The following is a 15,011-nucleotide window of genomic DNA, read 5'->3' on the forward strand; positions in this document are numbered from 1 at the left end:
GTCATGCTAATCATGTTAGCTCAAGGGAATAACATGTTGATTTTGACATGTTGATTCATATTTTTATGACCAAGGCATTCTGTGAGAGACAAAGAAATCATGGCACATCTTCAGTTTAGAGGAACTTTCTAAGAATTGTGTTTCATAGAATGGTCAGATGAAAGTTATGCCTTTTACACAGTGGGCAAGAAAATCTTAAGTTCAGGAGAATTGTGTTTAACTTTTTAATGTTTGTTTGTTTATTTTTGTCTGCGTTGGGTCTTCGTTGTCGCGTGTGTGGTTGGAATGTGGGCACCTGCCGTTGTCGCCAGTGGCCTTAGCTGCCCAGAGGCATGTGGAATCTTAGTGCTCCAACCAGGGATTGAACCGGTGTCCCCTGCATTGGAAGGTGGACCTAACCACTGGACCACCAGGGAAGTCCCCCACTGTTTCAGTTTTAATTTTGCCTGCTGCAGGACCTTGGTGAAATCTGGGCCTTATTTTCTTCACAAAGAAAATTCAGAGTGTTGGGGCTAGAGTAGTTGAGATGTCCCTTCCAGCTTTAAAATGAGCCATTTCTCTCTTGAGTACAGAATGACGTGGGGTAGACACAGAAGGGCCATGAGCTGCTAAGTTGCTTTGCTGACCTGTAGAGTACAGACCCCAGGCTGTGGCCTCTTTCTTTGGTTAGGTGCAGAGAATGATAAAACCAAAGACTGCCATAGATGGCCCCGTATCTCTTTTTTAGTAGAAATATTTGCAGCAAATCCCACCAAGCTTGTGAGTTTACCTTTTCCATTGCCATACTGATAGTTGAGATGAAAAGTTTAAAAATGCTTAATTTCTGAAATTCATCCTTTAGTATAGGCTTGGGATAGACAAGCTACGACCACATTTCTGAAAGTGTTTCTCCCCCTCCCCCCTCAGAATTGCACTTTTCTTTTTTCGTTGCAATTTCCTGCATCTGAAGCCCACTGACCAGACTCTTAAGCATCTGTCAGCATTTCTCTCACTGAATTTTAAACATCGGAGTAAGTGTTGTAATGGGAGTCCTTGAACCTGCAGGGTTAGTTCATCCTCTGACCTTCACTATTATTTCTTCGTGGAAAGAACAGACATCGTTCTTTCATGACTAGGCTGCCCACTTCCAAAGCCACTTTCACGGTCAAGATCCTGAGATAAGACAGTTGAAATGAAGGATTACTCCCTAAAAAGTCCTATGAAAAAATAACAAATATGCATCTAATGAATAGTTAAAAGAGAAAATGTCTTTATTTGGTGCCTAGATAGTATACAGCTTAATAGATGAATATACTCTGACCGTCTGCAAGTTGATCTGCCAATATCCATAGATAGATTCTACATACTCCTCTTACTCATGAAATTGCCTTCTATGACTACTTTTTCGGTGCAAGACTGTATATTTTTTTTCTAGAGGATTTTCAAGACTATTTCTGAATTGGATATAAATGCTGGAAATAAAAAAAAATTACAGGATTTAGAAAGAAAATAATAAATGCTCATGAAGACTGTTTTAATGTTTTTAAAGTAAAAAAATTTTAATTTCAGATTTTAAAAGTTAGCCCTAGGTAACTATTTAGAGTTTTCCTAATAAGCCCAGTGGAATAAACTTCATTTTAAATAATATTGAATGGTATTGTTCCTTGTTCTTTAAAAGGTGGAAAAATAGATATAGGTCAAGGATTCAGAAAGACAGAATTGCTTACCTCTTAATTTCTGTTTATCTTTTTATCTTTATCCAGATGCAAGGTGGTTCAAAACCCCACCCTAAAATCATTACTTAAATGTGTTATAGTCTCCGTGTTGGCTTGGTGTCTGAAATTCTCAGTGAGGTAATCTGTTGATGATACAGATGGGTCTTGAATTTGCAAAGAATCATTCTGCTTTTGAAAAGATGAATAGCTGTATGATTAACAGGGATTCAGATGTCATAGTTTTTTAACATGTGTCAGTGCATAATATACAGCGAGAGATCTCATTCATTCTCCTTGGTCTTAATCATGTGACTGCATCGTCGCATTGCCTGTTGAGAAGAAAAGAAAATTAGTTCCATCATTCGGTAGAGAAGTCCTTAATATCTTTTGTCCTCATTTCCATACGAAGTCAATCCTGTTTCATTTCTCTGAGTTGTGGAGGGTCAAGTGCCCAGGAATAACTAAGAATTGACTGTAAACACACACACACACACACACACACACACACTCTATGGACAACTTCTGGCTAGCTCAGCCCCATCTAATAATTGCACCCAGACCTGCACCAGACCATACCTCCTCCTCTTCTCGTCACCTGTACCGCTCGTGGCAGAAGCATCTCTCCCATCTGGGTCATCAGCCCTGGGAAGGCAAGAATGCAGAAGATACGAGAGGGGAAACCATGTGTTCAGTCGAAAGCACGTGTGAGAGCAAATGAAGAAAACCCAGGCAGCGGCCATGGGCTGGAAAGTGGGAGAAACTGCCTGGCGTGAGGGCAGCAGGGCCGCCACCGAGACACTGCTCCTTTGTAGTTGGGCCGTCTGTTCTTTTCAGTTGGATGGCCTTTTGTGATAATGACCTTCTAAGTGTTGAATTGCTAATCTGCAGTGGCCTGACTTGTTCTTGTAATTAATCTTTGTTTTCAGCGGATTCTACGGGAACGCACTCGCTGTACACGACATACAAGGACTACGAGCTCATGTTCCACGTGTGCACCATGCTCCCCCACACGCCGAACAACCGGCAGCAGGTACGGCCTCCCCGCTGCTTCCACCGCACGTGCCAGCTCCAGGGCCAGCTCTTTGATGGTATTAGTGTATTCAGTTTGCAAAGAATTGCTAGGGTTTTTTTCTTTTTTTTTCCTTAAATGGCATTAATAATCTTTGACTCTTATCATTGGGAAACATTTGGGCTTTAAAGTGATTATTACTGCACAAGTTTCATTGCACTTTTTTCTGACAAAATTTAAATGCTCTCCCACACTCACCTGAATTGCTTCCCAAGCAAAACCTTAATGAGAACCAGTGTCAGCTGTATTAATTACAAATCACAAAAAGGTCGACAGAAAAGGCGACAGATGTAACCTGAACTTTGGTTTCTGCATGTGGGTAGATAAGTTATTGTAAGAAAGTATGTTATAACTCACTTGTGGCATTCTTTAATTTTAGGAGTTTGATTATTTTGGGGGGCAAACCCAGAGTTAAAGCAAAGTTTGTTTTCATGTTTAAGAAAACTTCCTTTTCCTGATGTTACTTAACCACACTCCTTTGCTCTAAATTAAAGCACCAAAGACTACATAGTACTTGTTCAGTGAGTGTTTGTCAAATGAATGAAACAATTGTTGCAGAGAACTTGCCTTTCTTTTTCACATGTTTGCTGGGTGCTCATGAAATTCCATGAAGGGAGTCAAAGGATGCTTCTTTCCGAAGAGGCTACTTGTCCTGTCCCCAAGTGGCAAGAGCCACCTTAGATCCCACAGCCAGGAAGAGAAGGAGGTCCCGGGGCCCCAGACTCATTTGTCCTGTTCAGGGCTGCAGTTCCTCTGTTTATTCATCATCTTGCAGTAACTGCTAGATGGGTTTTTTCTTCCTAACACTTGACCTCAGCCCCTTGTCCATCTTGTATATTCTACAGGGTTTTCTAGTAATCCGAGCTCTGCCCACTACCTTCAGAGGATCTATCTTTTGATCACATGTCTATGTTTTTTATGAGATGGAGTTACAATCCCTAGATCACATGTATGAATTTATATACATATATTGTAAACTAAGGGATGTCCAGCTCTTAAAACATTTATTTGGAATAATGCCATGTGGACTCACTAGATATTAAGAAGCTCAATTTAGACCATGTAGTTGTCCTGCAGATACTTACGAATCATCCAGTAATTAAATTTGGGGCGAGTTGCTGCTCAGAAATGTCATAGGGCTTAACTCAGACCCAGAGAACCTGTCAGCACATTAGTAGAAATAGAACGAGTGCCTTATGGAGCATTTGAATCCTAAGGTCCTGCCAGCTCCCTTATTACCTGAGTCACTTTAAAAAAAAAATTATTTATTGACTTGGCTGTGTCCTACTTACAGTACTCTTGACCTTTTGCTGCGGCGCGCTGGATCTCTAGTTGTGGCATGCAGGCTCAGTAGTTATGGCCTGTGGGCTTAATTGCCCCATTGCATGTGGGACCTTAGTTCCCCGATCAAGGATCCAACCCACTTCTCTGCATTAACCACGGGACCACCAGGGATTCCCTGGTGGACTCCAAACTGAATCCACCCCATTGTTTCTCAGATGGCAACCTCTGGAATTTCAAAGCTCATTTCACTTTGCTCTTATCAGAACTCAATACTAGATTCTTCTCCCCCCTTTTTATTGAACTGTAATTAAAATGGTGGTTTTATGAGTTCTTTATACCTGACTTTCTTTCACTGAAACTATCCCTGAAAAGTCCTACACACAAAAATGTGAATGGAAGCACAGGGGATGGGGAGTGGGATACATGAGTGCTTTCAGCTTCCCAAATGGGAGATTAAAAAAAAAAAAATCCTTTGCATTGAGACAGTACATCACACACTCTATAGCCTAAAGACTTACTTGGTTCCATTTTCATTTTCTTTTTTAACTTGAGTGAGAATCCATGGCATTGAATAAGGTATGCTGATAGATTAGAGTTAGAGAATTGTTAAAAAAAAATGTTTTGCTTTTTTCAGTTGCTCTTATATATATGGAATATGTATGATCTTATATGTGGTTCATTGGGAAATTTACATACTCAACATAGGTAATCATGTAAAAAGGATGAGGATGTAGGGTGTGGGATAAAAATCACTGGACTTGCATTCTGAACTTAACCGTGGCCAGTCACTTGTCTTGTGGCCTTGACGAAGATCCTTAGTCACTCAAGAAATGTGATAATTATATAATGAGGATGGAGAAGGAAATGGCAGCCCACTCCAGTGTTCTTGCCTGGAGAATCCTGTGGACGGAGGAGCCTGGTGGGCTACTGTCCGTGGGGTGGCACAGAGTCGGACACGACTGAAGTGACTTAGCAGCAGCAGCAGCGTATAATGAGGATGTGGTCTAGGTGGCCAGTCGTGGGTGCTTGGAACCTTATGCTGAGGAGGAAGGAGTCCATACCCAGGCTCAAACAGAAAGGATGCTGTATTTTTGTGCTGCCTTCCAAAGGTTTGGACATGAGGAGATTTGACACACATGAGTATATCTGGGCAAAATGATACATAACATCTTCCTCTTGGTGTTAGAATTCTGTGATTCTACGGCTTTCTGTGAGGCTTCCTCCTTCTAGGTTGGAAAAAAGCTTCAGCAGAAAAATATAGTTCTTAAGAGCAGGAATTCTAGAACCACATTTCCTAGCTACTATCTTTGTGACCTTGGCAAAATTTTCTATGCTTTATTTTCTTTTATTGCTGAAGACAGAGACTTTTACTTCTTCTCTTTCCTGAGTATTGTATGCGTACAGGGGCATGCCCAGAATGCAGAGAGCCGTCAGTTACCATTTGTGGGATGAATTAATGAACGTTTCCTAGTTGATAGAATCAGAGGAGTTAATATGTATAAAGCACTTAAAATAGTGCCTGGCACACAGTGTGCTCAATAAATTTTGGGGGTTATTACAATTTATAACTTATGAGATATAGAGGACAAGTATTTTAGATGACTTAATTTGCATTTCATCTTCCTGTTCCAGTCCTAAAGATTTATTATGAAGAGCTAAGGCCTGAATAGCTAAGAAAACAAGGGACTAATTTATCAACAATTTCAGAAAACTCTTTTAACTTTGATACTTAATATTTTGCTAATTGTGAGTTGTCATCAGAATATTCTGGTCATAGATCAGTGATGGCTCTGTGCAGTCTTGGAACATGGACTTTTCAGATTTCTTGTGGGTTGTGCTGCTTTGCCGTATCTCTCACCCACCCAACCCGTGCTCACGGATTGTGTTAATACCAAGGGCATAAGTGTCTGAAATGACCATCTGGGCTCATGAATGCTCTTTGAGGCCACAGCTTAGCACAGTTTACTGTCTGGACGTGAATTGTGCCTCTGACGTCGGCCTCATTAACACCATGATATCTGTGACTATTTAACTGGTCCAGACGTGTCCACATCACATAGAATTTCTTGTGTTTGTTCTTATAATAAATCAAGCTGAAAGCTTATTCCAAGATGTAGTAAAAAGTATTTAGAGAGTTCACCACAATTGCAGAAGAGTTTAATCTTTGGAATGTCTGACTCTTACAAAGAAAACCTCGCCAGACCTTGGGAGTGATGAGGAAGCCGATTCTTGAATGTTTTCCCTCTTCAGTGGAGTCCCCCACGTCTGTTTGGCAGGCAGTCCGCTTTTCCCAGGGCTGTCTCCCCTGGGCTTCTTCCTCTCCCACTTGTCCTATAGACAAACCATAGTTAAGCTATCCTGGGGTGTTATCAGTGGAAAGATCCCCACAAGTTAGCTTCAGACTTCACTTTGGCAGAGACACCTTTTTCTTCAAGCTAAGTATATAAAGCATAAAGGTAGCATGGTCCTGGCGCAGAGTAAACCTCCTTTTTTTTTTTTTAATGCTTTGTAATGTTAGAACTGCTCTGCTTGGAAGGGGTATCTGAGCTCCATGGAGGACCCTAAGGAAAAAGGCCAAACCCCTGGGTTTCTGAGATTCCATCTGAAGAATCCTGGTCTTTTTCTAGGGATGGACTTGACATCTACAGAAGTAATAGCGACAGAGCTTCTTAGGCTGGAACCCCTTCACGATATAATTCAGGCACGTGGTCAGCCCCTGCCTTAAAAGGTTTGTGTACATACTTCTAAGTTCCTCATTGCTACTGCTGAGGGAGTGAAATGAGAGTGTTAGTCACTCAGTCGTGTCCTGCTCTTTCGTGACCCCACGGTCTGCAGCCCACCAGGCTCCTCTGTCCATGGCATTCTCCAGGCAAGAATGCTAGAATGAGTTGCCATTTCCTCCTCTGGGGATCTTCGAAACCCAGGGCTCCTGCATTGCAGGCAGATGTCTTTACCGTCTGAGCCACCAGGGAAGCTGAGGAACCATTCAGATCTTAGAGGACTCCACTGCATTAAGTTCTGTACAAGCAGGTCCTGACTGCTCTTGCATTCACCTATAAATAGTCATCTAGACTGTTTTGGAAGCGTAAGGTGCTCATTCAGCTTTTCATGATTAGCATTATTCCCAGGCCAGAAAAAGGGATATATACTTATACAGTAAGAATTAGTGCTTTGAAAAGGGGCTGACACTACTCATTTTCAGAAGAGAAATACTTGTATCTTCATAATCGTTTCTTATCTTCACTTTGTTATTGAATCATTAAAAATCCACTTTCATGGTTTGTTTCTCCATTTCCAAAATGGAAATGCTTCACTGGTTTGTACATTTATTCTCATTGTTGGTAAAATATTGTATATAATATTTTTACATTCATTATATGGTGAATCAGCAAATGCATCTTTGAAATGGCGATTAAATTTGGTATCTTCTTGCTGATCTGAGATCAGAGTGGTTAATTGTGGTCACTTTTTTATGGGAGTGAAGAGGCAAGGTTTTCCTTCTTTAAGTATAGATCCTCTGTATTTATATGGTAACGTGTGTGGGTTTTCACTGTCTTTCTTATTACTCAGACTACTATTTCATGTTCACTTTTTCCATTTCATTATACAGGAAGCTCTATAGAAGTCTCTTAAAAACGAAAGGGACATTCTAAGCACTGGTACATGCTTCTCTGAGTGTAGAGTCTATGGGTGGGGCAGTGTTTTGTTTGCATGCGTGTGTGTTGTGTGTGTTCTGTGTGCATTGTGCAAAATTAGGGGAAGTCTCTGAAGGAGGAGAAGCTAGCCCTGCATGTAAAGAGGAGACACTTCTATAAAAATTATTTGGTGGCACTGGGTCTAAGTTGCAGCATGAGGAATCTTCAGTTTCATTACAGCATGTGGGATCTCTGGTTGCAGCATGTGGAATCTAGTTCCCAACCAGGGGTGAAACTTCCCCTCACCCCCAACTGCACTGGAAATGCAGAGTCTTAGCCACTGGACTTCCAGGGAAGTCCCAGGGGCAGACACTTTCTAAGCAAAGTTAGCAAACAGAAGGTGCCTGCTGCAGCGACTAGCAACAGGTGGCTCTCTAGAACGGGGGTTGTGACCAGTCAGACTGTGGGAAGGATCAGGCCAGATCAGTCTTTGTCAGCCCTGCTCATCCTGCCGGACTTTCCGATGACACCTGAAGGACTGAGATCCAGAGTTTATGATTGTTTCTTTGAGTGGGAATACATTTCATATTTTGCTCCCTTCTGCACTCATCTCTTTGAATTTCAGAACTTGTAATCATTAAACAATGCAGTTTTCTCTTTGAAATCATGCTCATTTTCACCTGTTTGCTCTTTAAGACAAGAAACTCTCTCTGGAGATCTGCCTTCTCCAGTCTCAAATTAAGCTTTTGCATCACTGACATCTCACCTACTTTCTCTTTCTTATGTATGTGTAGCCTCTTCTCCCCTTTCTTCCAAAATTAGGTGTAACGTGTTTTGTTTTTTGTTTTCCTATCTTGCTAGGTTTTTTAAAAAAGAATGTAACAAATGAACCTATTTGCATAGAGGCTCGTAGATCTAACCAGGTTCAACTTTATGCCATTTTTGATGCATACGAGACTGCCTAGAGATTGTTTGTTTTCACTTGCTTCTGGTTGTTGCACCAAGTTAAAACTGGACCTGTGAAACTCTGTAATTCATTTAAGGAATTGAAAATTTAAACCCACAGGTTGCTATTTCTGTAGTATCTGTATGCTTTTTCATCATAGAATTGGGTGAAGAATCACATTTTCACTTCCCTTGTCATAACAAGAGCTTATTCCTGTCTCACAGCTTGAATCCAGTGTTGGGAATTTAGCAGAACTGACTATGTAAATCTAATATAATATTTATTAACTCACTTTTTCAGTTGAAGACACTGAGTTGGCAGTCTTGGAGCCAAGCAAGTGTTAGGAGCTTCTTATGTCTAGAAAGGCCTAGAAGACGCCATCATTCCTTAATTCCTGAAATAGTGCCAGGGACCTCTTAGTGACTAGCAACTTGCCCTCCTGTCTGGACCACTGAGGTTTATGTAGGCTGCCATGCCCTTCCCCTTCCACTTCTGGAGTCCATTCTACAGAGTTTCATTGACCAGTTACAACAGGATATAATTAACTACTAAAGAGAACCCTTACCTTTATATAGGAAGCCCAAGAATCACTTAGGCTAATTAATGTCCGACAGTGACTAATGTTTCTGAGAACTTGCCAGATGTATTACTTTAGTCTCTGAAGAGATTCAGGTATCCTGTTAATGGGCCAGGTGTTCATTTTCTTGGGCTATTCTCTACAAAGAGCTTGAGCTGTTATTTTCCTCCTCTTAATGAATCTCCATGTTCCCCACCCCCACTTGTTTTACAAAATGCATTCTGTGACCATGGGTAGATTAACCAGAATTTTAAAAATATTTCTAGCCCATTTTACAAAGCAAGAGAATACATTTTTAGTGGTAACAAATCTGTCTACCATTGCAGGAGATGTAAGAGGTGAGGGTTCTATCCCTGAGTCAGGAAGATCCCCTGGAGGAGGACATGGCAGCCTACTCCAGTATTCTTCCTAGGAGAACCCCGTGGACAGAGGAGCCTGGCAGGCTACAGTCCACGGGCTCGTAAAGAGTCAGACACGGCTCTGAGCATCTGAGCACAGCCCATTTTATGAAGCAAAAGAATATGTTTAAAAAGAGACAAAAGCAGACTGGCACATTATCAAAATAACTAGCCTTAAATTTTCCTTTAACTTGAGCTTTAAATATTGTGCTTCCCGAAGTGAAGTATGGGATTGGACCCAACATCTTCCTTCAGAGGGGAGAGAAATGGGTAGGAATAGCTACCTACACTTCACTGAGTAAAGCACCAGACCACCCTGCAAGATTAGCCAGGAGGGTGTTCACTGGGGAAGAGGGGCCCAGAGTCCCCCCCGTGTGGCCTTGGCCACCATGAGCCCTATCTTCTCACCCATCTGAGAATCCCTGTGTTTCGAAGAAAGTACAGCATAAGCCACTGTATCCGTGCTCAGCAAGTACACTGAACACATTGTGAGATATTTTTGTTTATTTTTTTAAACTTTTCATTTGTTCCTGAGTTTTCTTGTCCTATTACAGTACATGTAAATCATATGTTACAGTTATTGGGGAGACGAGGGAAGAATATCTTAGCCTTGTACCATTTTCAGCTTCTCGTGGTGGTGGTTTTATTTTTTTACTTTAATAAGTTTTAAAATGTTTATTTGTTTCCTTACTTATTTGACTATCTCGGGTCTTACTTGTGGCGCGAGGACTCGTCGCAGCATGAGGATTCATCATTGCGTCCTTTGGGACCTTTTGTTGGGGTGCTTGAACTCTCTCTAGCTGTGGTACGTGGGCTTAGTTGCTCTGTGGCATGTGGGATCTTAGTTCCCCAACCAGGGATGAAACCTATGTCCCCTGCATTGCAAGGCGGATTCTTAGCCAATGGACCACCAGAGAAGTCCTCATTTTATTTATTCTATTTTTTTTTTTTTTTTCTGGCTGCACCACTTAGCATGTGGGTTCTTAATTTCACAACCAGGGATCGAACCTGAGCCCTCTGCAGTGGAAACACAGAGTCCTAACCACTGGACTGCCAGGGAGTCCCATGGTGCTTGTTTTAGATATATGTCCCTGCCTTCCTTTCTTTTCTTTCCATGAAAAGTTTATTGTAGCTAACATCTGTGTCCACGATTGAATGGGTAAATAACACAGTGAATATATGACTAGTTTGCTACTGATTTTTTTACATGCTTCTGAAGTGGCACCTCATACTTAAATATCCAGCAAACATATTTGAAACAACAGATGGCTCATTAATGGATATTAATATATCTTTCAAAACTTCACTTGGGCAGCAAAACGATTCTCGTGTGTTTGTAACTTTAACCATCACGATTTAAATAGGAATTTTCCAGCATATGAATCAGCGATTTAACTGGCAAGCAGTGAATTCTGGAAGAATGGACATTTCGTTCCCACTTTTCCAGGCCTTTTATCATGCTAAATCACAAGTCAGGGGCCTGACAATGAAATCCTTTTTGTATCTGGGTTTAAAAGGTTTTAAAAGTCGAACTTAATGCTCTTTACAGTGAAGTATGTTCTGTAGGTGCCAAATAAATTTGAACACAAGCTTGTTGCCTTTGTTATTGCTCGTAAAGAGAGATTTACTACCTGAGATTACCCTGTTCCTGCAATGACATCACCGCCTCATGTAAGGATTACTGTCTCTATGAAAACCCAGGATCACAGACTCTGTGAGCACAGATCCTAGTGGCTTTAGGTGCATCAGCTTATGGAGTGTATGGGTTTATCGGCATGGATTCGGAGGTGTTCAGTGTTTTATTGTGCAGTATTGCGTGGCTGTGATTGTGTATTTGTATCACTTGTTTATTCACATTGGGTAGGGGGTGTCTGCTGTGTCCCAGGCAGGCCCTTAGAACCCAGGAGACCAGAACTCAGTCAGACATGCCTCCTGCCCTCCTGATGATTATGACTTGATACAGGAGAAGTAAGCCAAGACTTAGAAGAGGACGAGACAGCTAACGTTGTTGCCTTGGGCTTAGAGTGTGGGTGCAGGGCATGCACAGTGTTGCCAAGAACATTTTTCCTGGTGTTGTGGTAGCTCAGACCTGAGTGATCTAGGAGAGACTTGGGGTGAAGGGGGTGTTCTTGGCAGAAGGAACATCTCAAGTAAAAGCGTTCAGTGTTACCGCTATGGGGTTCTGTCTCTTCTGCTGCATATGTCATTCATTGGGCTTTCCAGCTCTTAATCTGGTGGATTCTGTGTTTCCAACATACATTTTTATAGAAGGCCAGATTTCAGTTAATCAGTTTGCAAATATTAGGCACCAAAATAACAGTCTTCTGTATTGTTTGTAAATTTTTAAATATGTATTTCTGGCTGAGCAGGGTCTGCGTTGCTGTACAGGCTCTCCTCTAGTTGTGGCGAGCGGGGCCCACTCTCTAGTTGCAGCACACGGGCTTCTCATCGAGATGGCTTCTCTTGGGCGCACGCGCTGCTGCAGTTGCGGCCTGGGGCTCAGTAGTTGTGGCTCCCGGCCTCTGGAGCACAGGCTCAATGCCTGTGGCACGTGGGCTTAGCTGTTGTACAGCATGTGGGGTCCTCCCGGATCAGGGATGGAACCTGTGTCTCCTGCATTGGCAGGCAGATTCTTTACCACGGAGCCAGCAGGGAAGCCCCCAGCCTTCTGTACTTTTGTTGCAGAAATGCACGTGTCTGTGGAAGCACGGACACAGCTAAGCCCCCTGATGGACAAGTGGAGGACTTGGAACCACTGTACCTTCCCTTGGTTGCCATGCCATCTCCTGCCGAGCTTAACCTACAAATCTCCTTAGAGTGATTTTAGCTCTAATGGGCTATTATTTCAGGGTTAAAAAAAGTGATAAAGATGAAAAAGGGAGAATGACAGTTACATTTTACAGTAAAAGATGAACTTAAATATTGAGGCTTTTCTCTTCATTGGTCTTTCAGTGTGGCCACATCAAGGAACCCAAACTTCCTAAGAACAACTCTGCTTTTCTAAAACAAACTCCTTGAAATTGAAAGCTGAGTGCATTGTATATATTTACATATCTTGTTTTTACAGAAAACCTTGTCTGTAACTCTGTGTGTGTGTGTTCACTTCCCTGACTGCAGCTCCTGCGGAAAAGACATATAGGAAATGACATCGTGACCATTGTCTTCCAAGAGCCCGGAGCACTTCCTTTTACTCCGAAAAGCATCCGGTCCCACTTTCAACACGTCTTCGTCATCGTCAAAGTGCATAATCCATGTACCGAAAACGTGTGTTACAGGTGAGTCAGCCGCCCCTGGCGCTCCATGCTCCCAGAGTTGTTCCAACAGGTCCTCTTTTCCCTAAATATCTTTGTTTTCCAATTATTCTTTCTCAGCCCCTAATTATGCTTTTTTCTTTCTCCCTAATTACATTTCCCATAGTCATCACTCAGGTACTTTCTGTAGGAAGTAATTGCCTTCTTCCCACTTTGAAACAGTGAGATTCCTAGCAGCTCAGGAGTGTAGGTGACACCTTTCCTCAATATTCAGGACGTCATCCAGCCCTGCCACGCCATCGCTTGGTTGATGGCAGCCCCAGAGGTGGATGATGGGGCCACGTCAGTGCTTCCCTGAAAGAAACATATGGTGGTGGTGCAATATCTCTTCTTGTCCAAGGTCTTGGAAACACCCACATCTCTGGGGCTCTCAAGATGGGAGTTTGATGCTTTGGTGCTTTCGAAAGGCCAGCCAGGTGCCCAGGAATCCCAGGATGGTCTGACGGGGCCTGCCTTTCCTCCACCCCTGCTCTTCCTCAGGAAGCAGATGTCATGGAAGTGCCTGTCTAGTGGGGTGTTGTGAAAGAGTGGGTCTCTCACCTGAGTGAGGATCCAGTTCTCCTGCCGTGTCTACAACTTAGCTTATTTTTGTGTGTTAGTCGCTTAGTCGTGTCCAACTCTTTGCGACCCCATGGACTGTAGCACACCAGGCTCCTCTGTCCATGGGATTCTCCAGGCAAGAACACTGGAGTGGGTTGCCATTGCCTTCTCCAGGGGATCTTCCTCACCCAGGGATCGAATGCAGGTCTCCTGCGTTGCAGCCAGATTCTTTGCCATCTGAGCTATAGAGAAGTCCTTATTTTGGGGGCCCTTCAATTCCTTCTCTGAAAACTAAGGATAACAGTATTGACTTCAGTGTGTAGTTAAGAAGAATGAATAGCAGGAATTATGCACGACACGTGTTAGCACCCCTGGTGCTCATGCTGAAGCAATGGCACACTTGAGCTGCCTCCTGGGCCTGGGTGGGGACCAGGCCTGGGTGTGTGCGAGAGGTGGAGGGGCCTGTGGCCTGCGGTCGCACCCTCCTGGGGGCAAGGATACTGGCCTGTGTGTTAGGTGCTGCCAGCTTGCCTCCTTGCCCCCGGCCCCTAATGCCCTCTCCATCCGCATGGTTCTGCTATGATGCTTCTGGTATACACCTTGGTTTACAACCCCTAGCCTGAATGCTCAGAACGACTTTTTATTTTTAAAAGTGATATTTGAAAGAAAAAAAAAAGAAAGACATCTAGCCTGTATAAAGGATATGCGCTTAGTTGCTCAGTCATGTCCAACTCTTTGCGAACCCATGGACTGTAGCCCGCCAGGCTCCTCTGTCCATGGGGATTCTCCAGGCAAGAATACTGGAGTGGGAAGCCATGCTCTCCTCTAGGGGATCTTCCCAACACAGGGATTGAACCTACGTCTCCTGCATTGCAGACAGATTCTTTACCATCTGAGCCACCAGGGACGATATGTCTAAATCCAATAACGTTAGTGCAAACATGCTCATTTGGCTTATTCTTCTGGGATCTCCCCCATGAATGGTAATTATAAAGAATCATCTTAAATGAACTTCCCTAATGGATTGGAAACATGAGCCTAGGGCGTTCTTGTATTTGGTGTTATTTTATCTGCTGCTATTTTTAGGTCAAATTGGGTATTTTTAATTACTTTCTATTTTTAGTGTATTCTTCTATCATGAGGTGGTTGATTAGCACAAAAAAATCTTAAAAGATAAGTAATACCTTTTCATTTTTGTTTCTTTAGAGCTTCCTGGGTTTAATTAGATTACTGGGGAGCAGGGATGCCTTTGATATAGATCTTGCTTATAAACAAAGTGGCTTGCGTTATGTTTTCTGTGGTAAAAGACAATGTATACGAACGGTCCAAAGACAGGGTCATTGCCTTTTGAGAAACCACATGTTATTGCTAAGTTATCATTTACTAATGAGGTTCAAGTGTAAAGCAGCGGAGTGCTTCAGGGTTTTAAAAGTGCCTCAATAAACATTCATGGGCTTCCCATGTGGCTCAGTGGTAAAGAACCTGCCTGCCAATGTAGGAGACGTGGGTTCGATCCCTGAGTCAGGAAGATCCCCTGGAGGAGGAAATGGCAAGACA

General features: G+C 42.7%; 1 protein-coding gene across 9 annotated transcripts in view; it reads left to right on the plus strand.

Annotated features, from left to right (window-relative positions):
• The window catches only part of SIPA1L2 (signal induced proliferation associated 1 like 2), a 234,655-nt gene that overhangs the window by 151,953 nt on the left and 67,691 nt on the right, over window positions 1-15,011 (plus strand). For all 9 annotated transcript variants that reach the window (XM_061161477.1, XM_061161484.1, XM_061161485.1 and 6 more), the window contains 2 exons: window positions 2,621-2,724; window positions 12,721-12,878. In XM_061161477.1, coding sequence (XP_061017460.1) covers window positions 2,621-2,724; window positions 12,721-12,878 — 262 coding nt within the window. The remainder of the gene's footprint in view (window positions 1-2,620; window positions 2,725-12,720; window positions 12,879-15,011) is intronic.

This window comes from Dama dama, chromosome 15 (genome assembly GCF_033118175.1).
Source record: "Dama dama isolate Ldn47 chromosome 15, ASM3311817v1, whole genome shotgun sequence".
Lineage (NCBI taxonomy): Eukaryota > Metazoa > Chordata > Mammalia > Artiodactyla > Cervidae > Dama > Dama dama.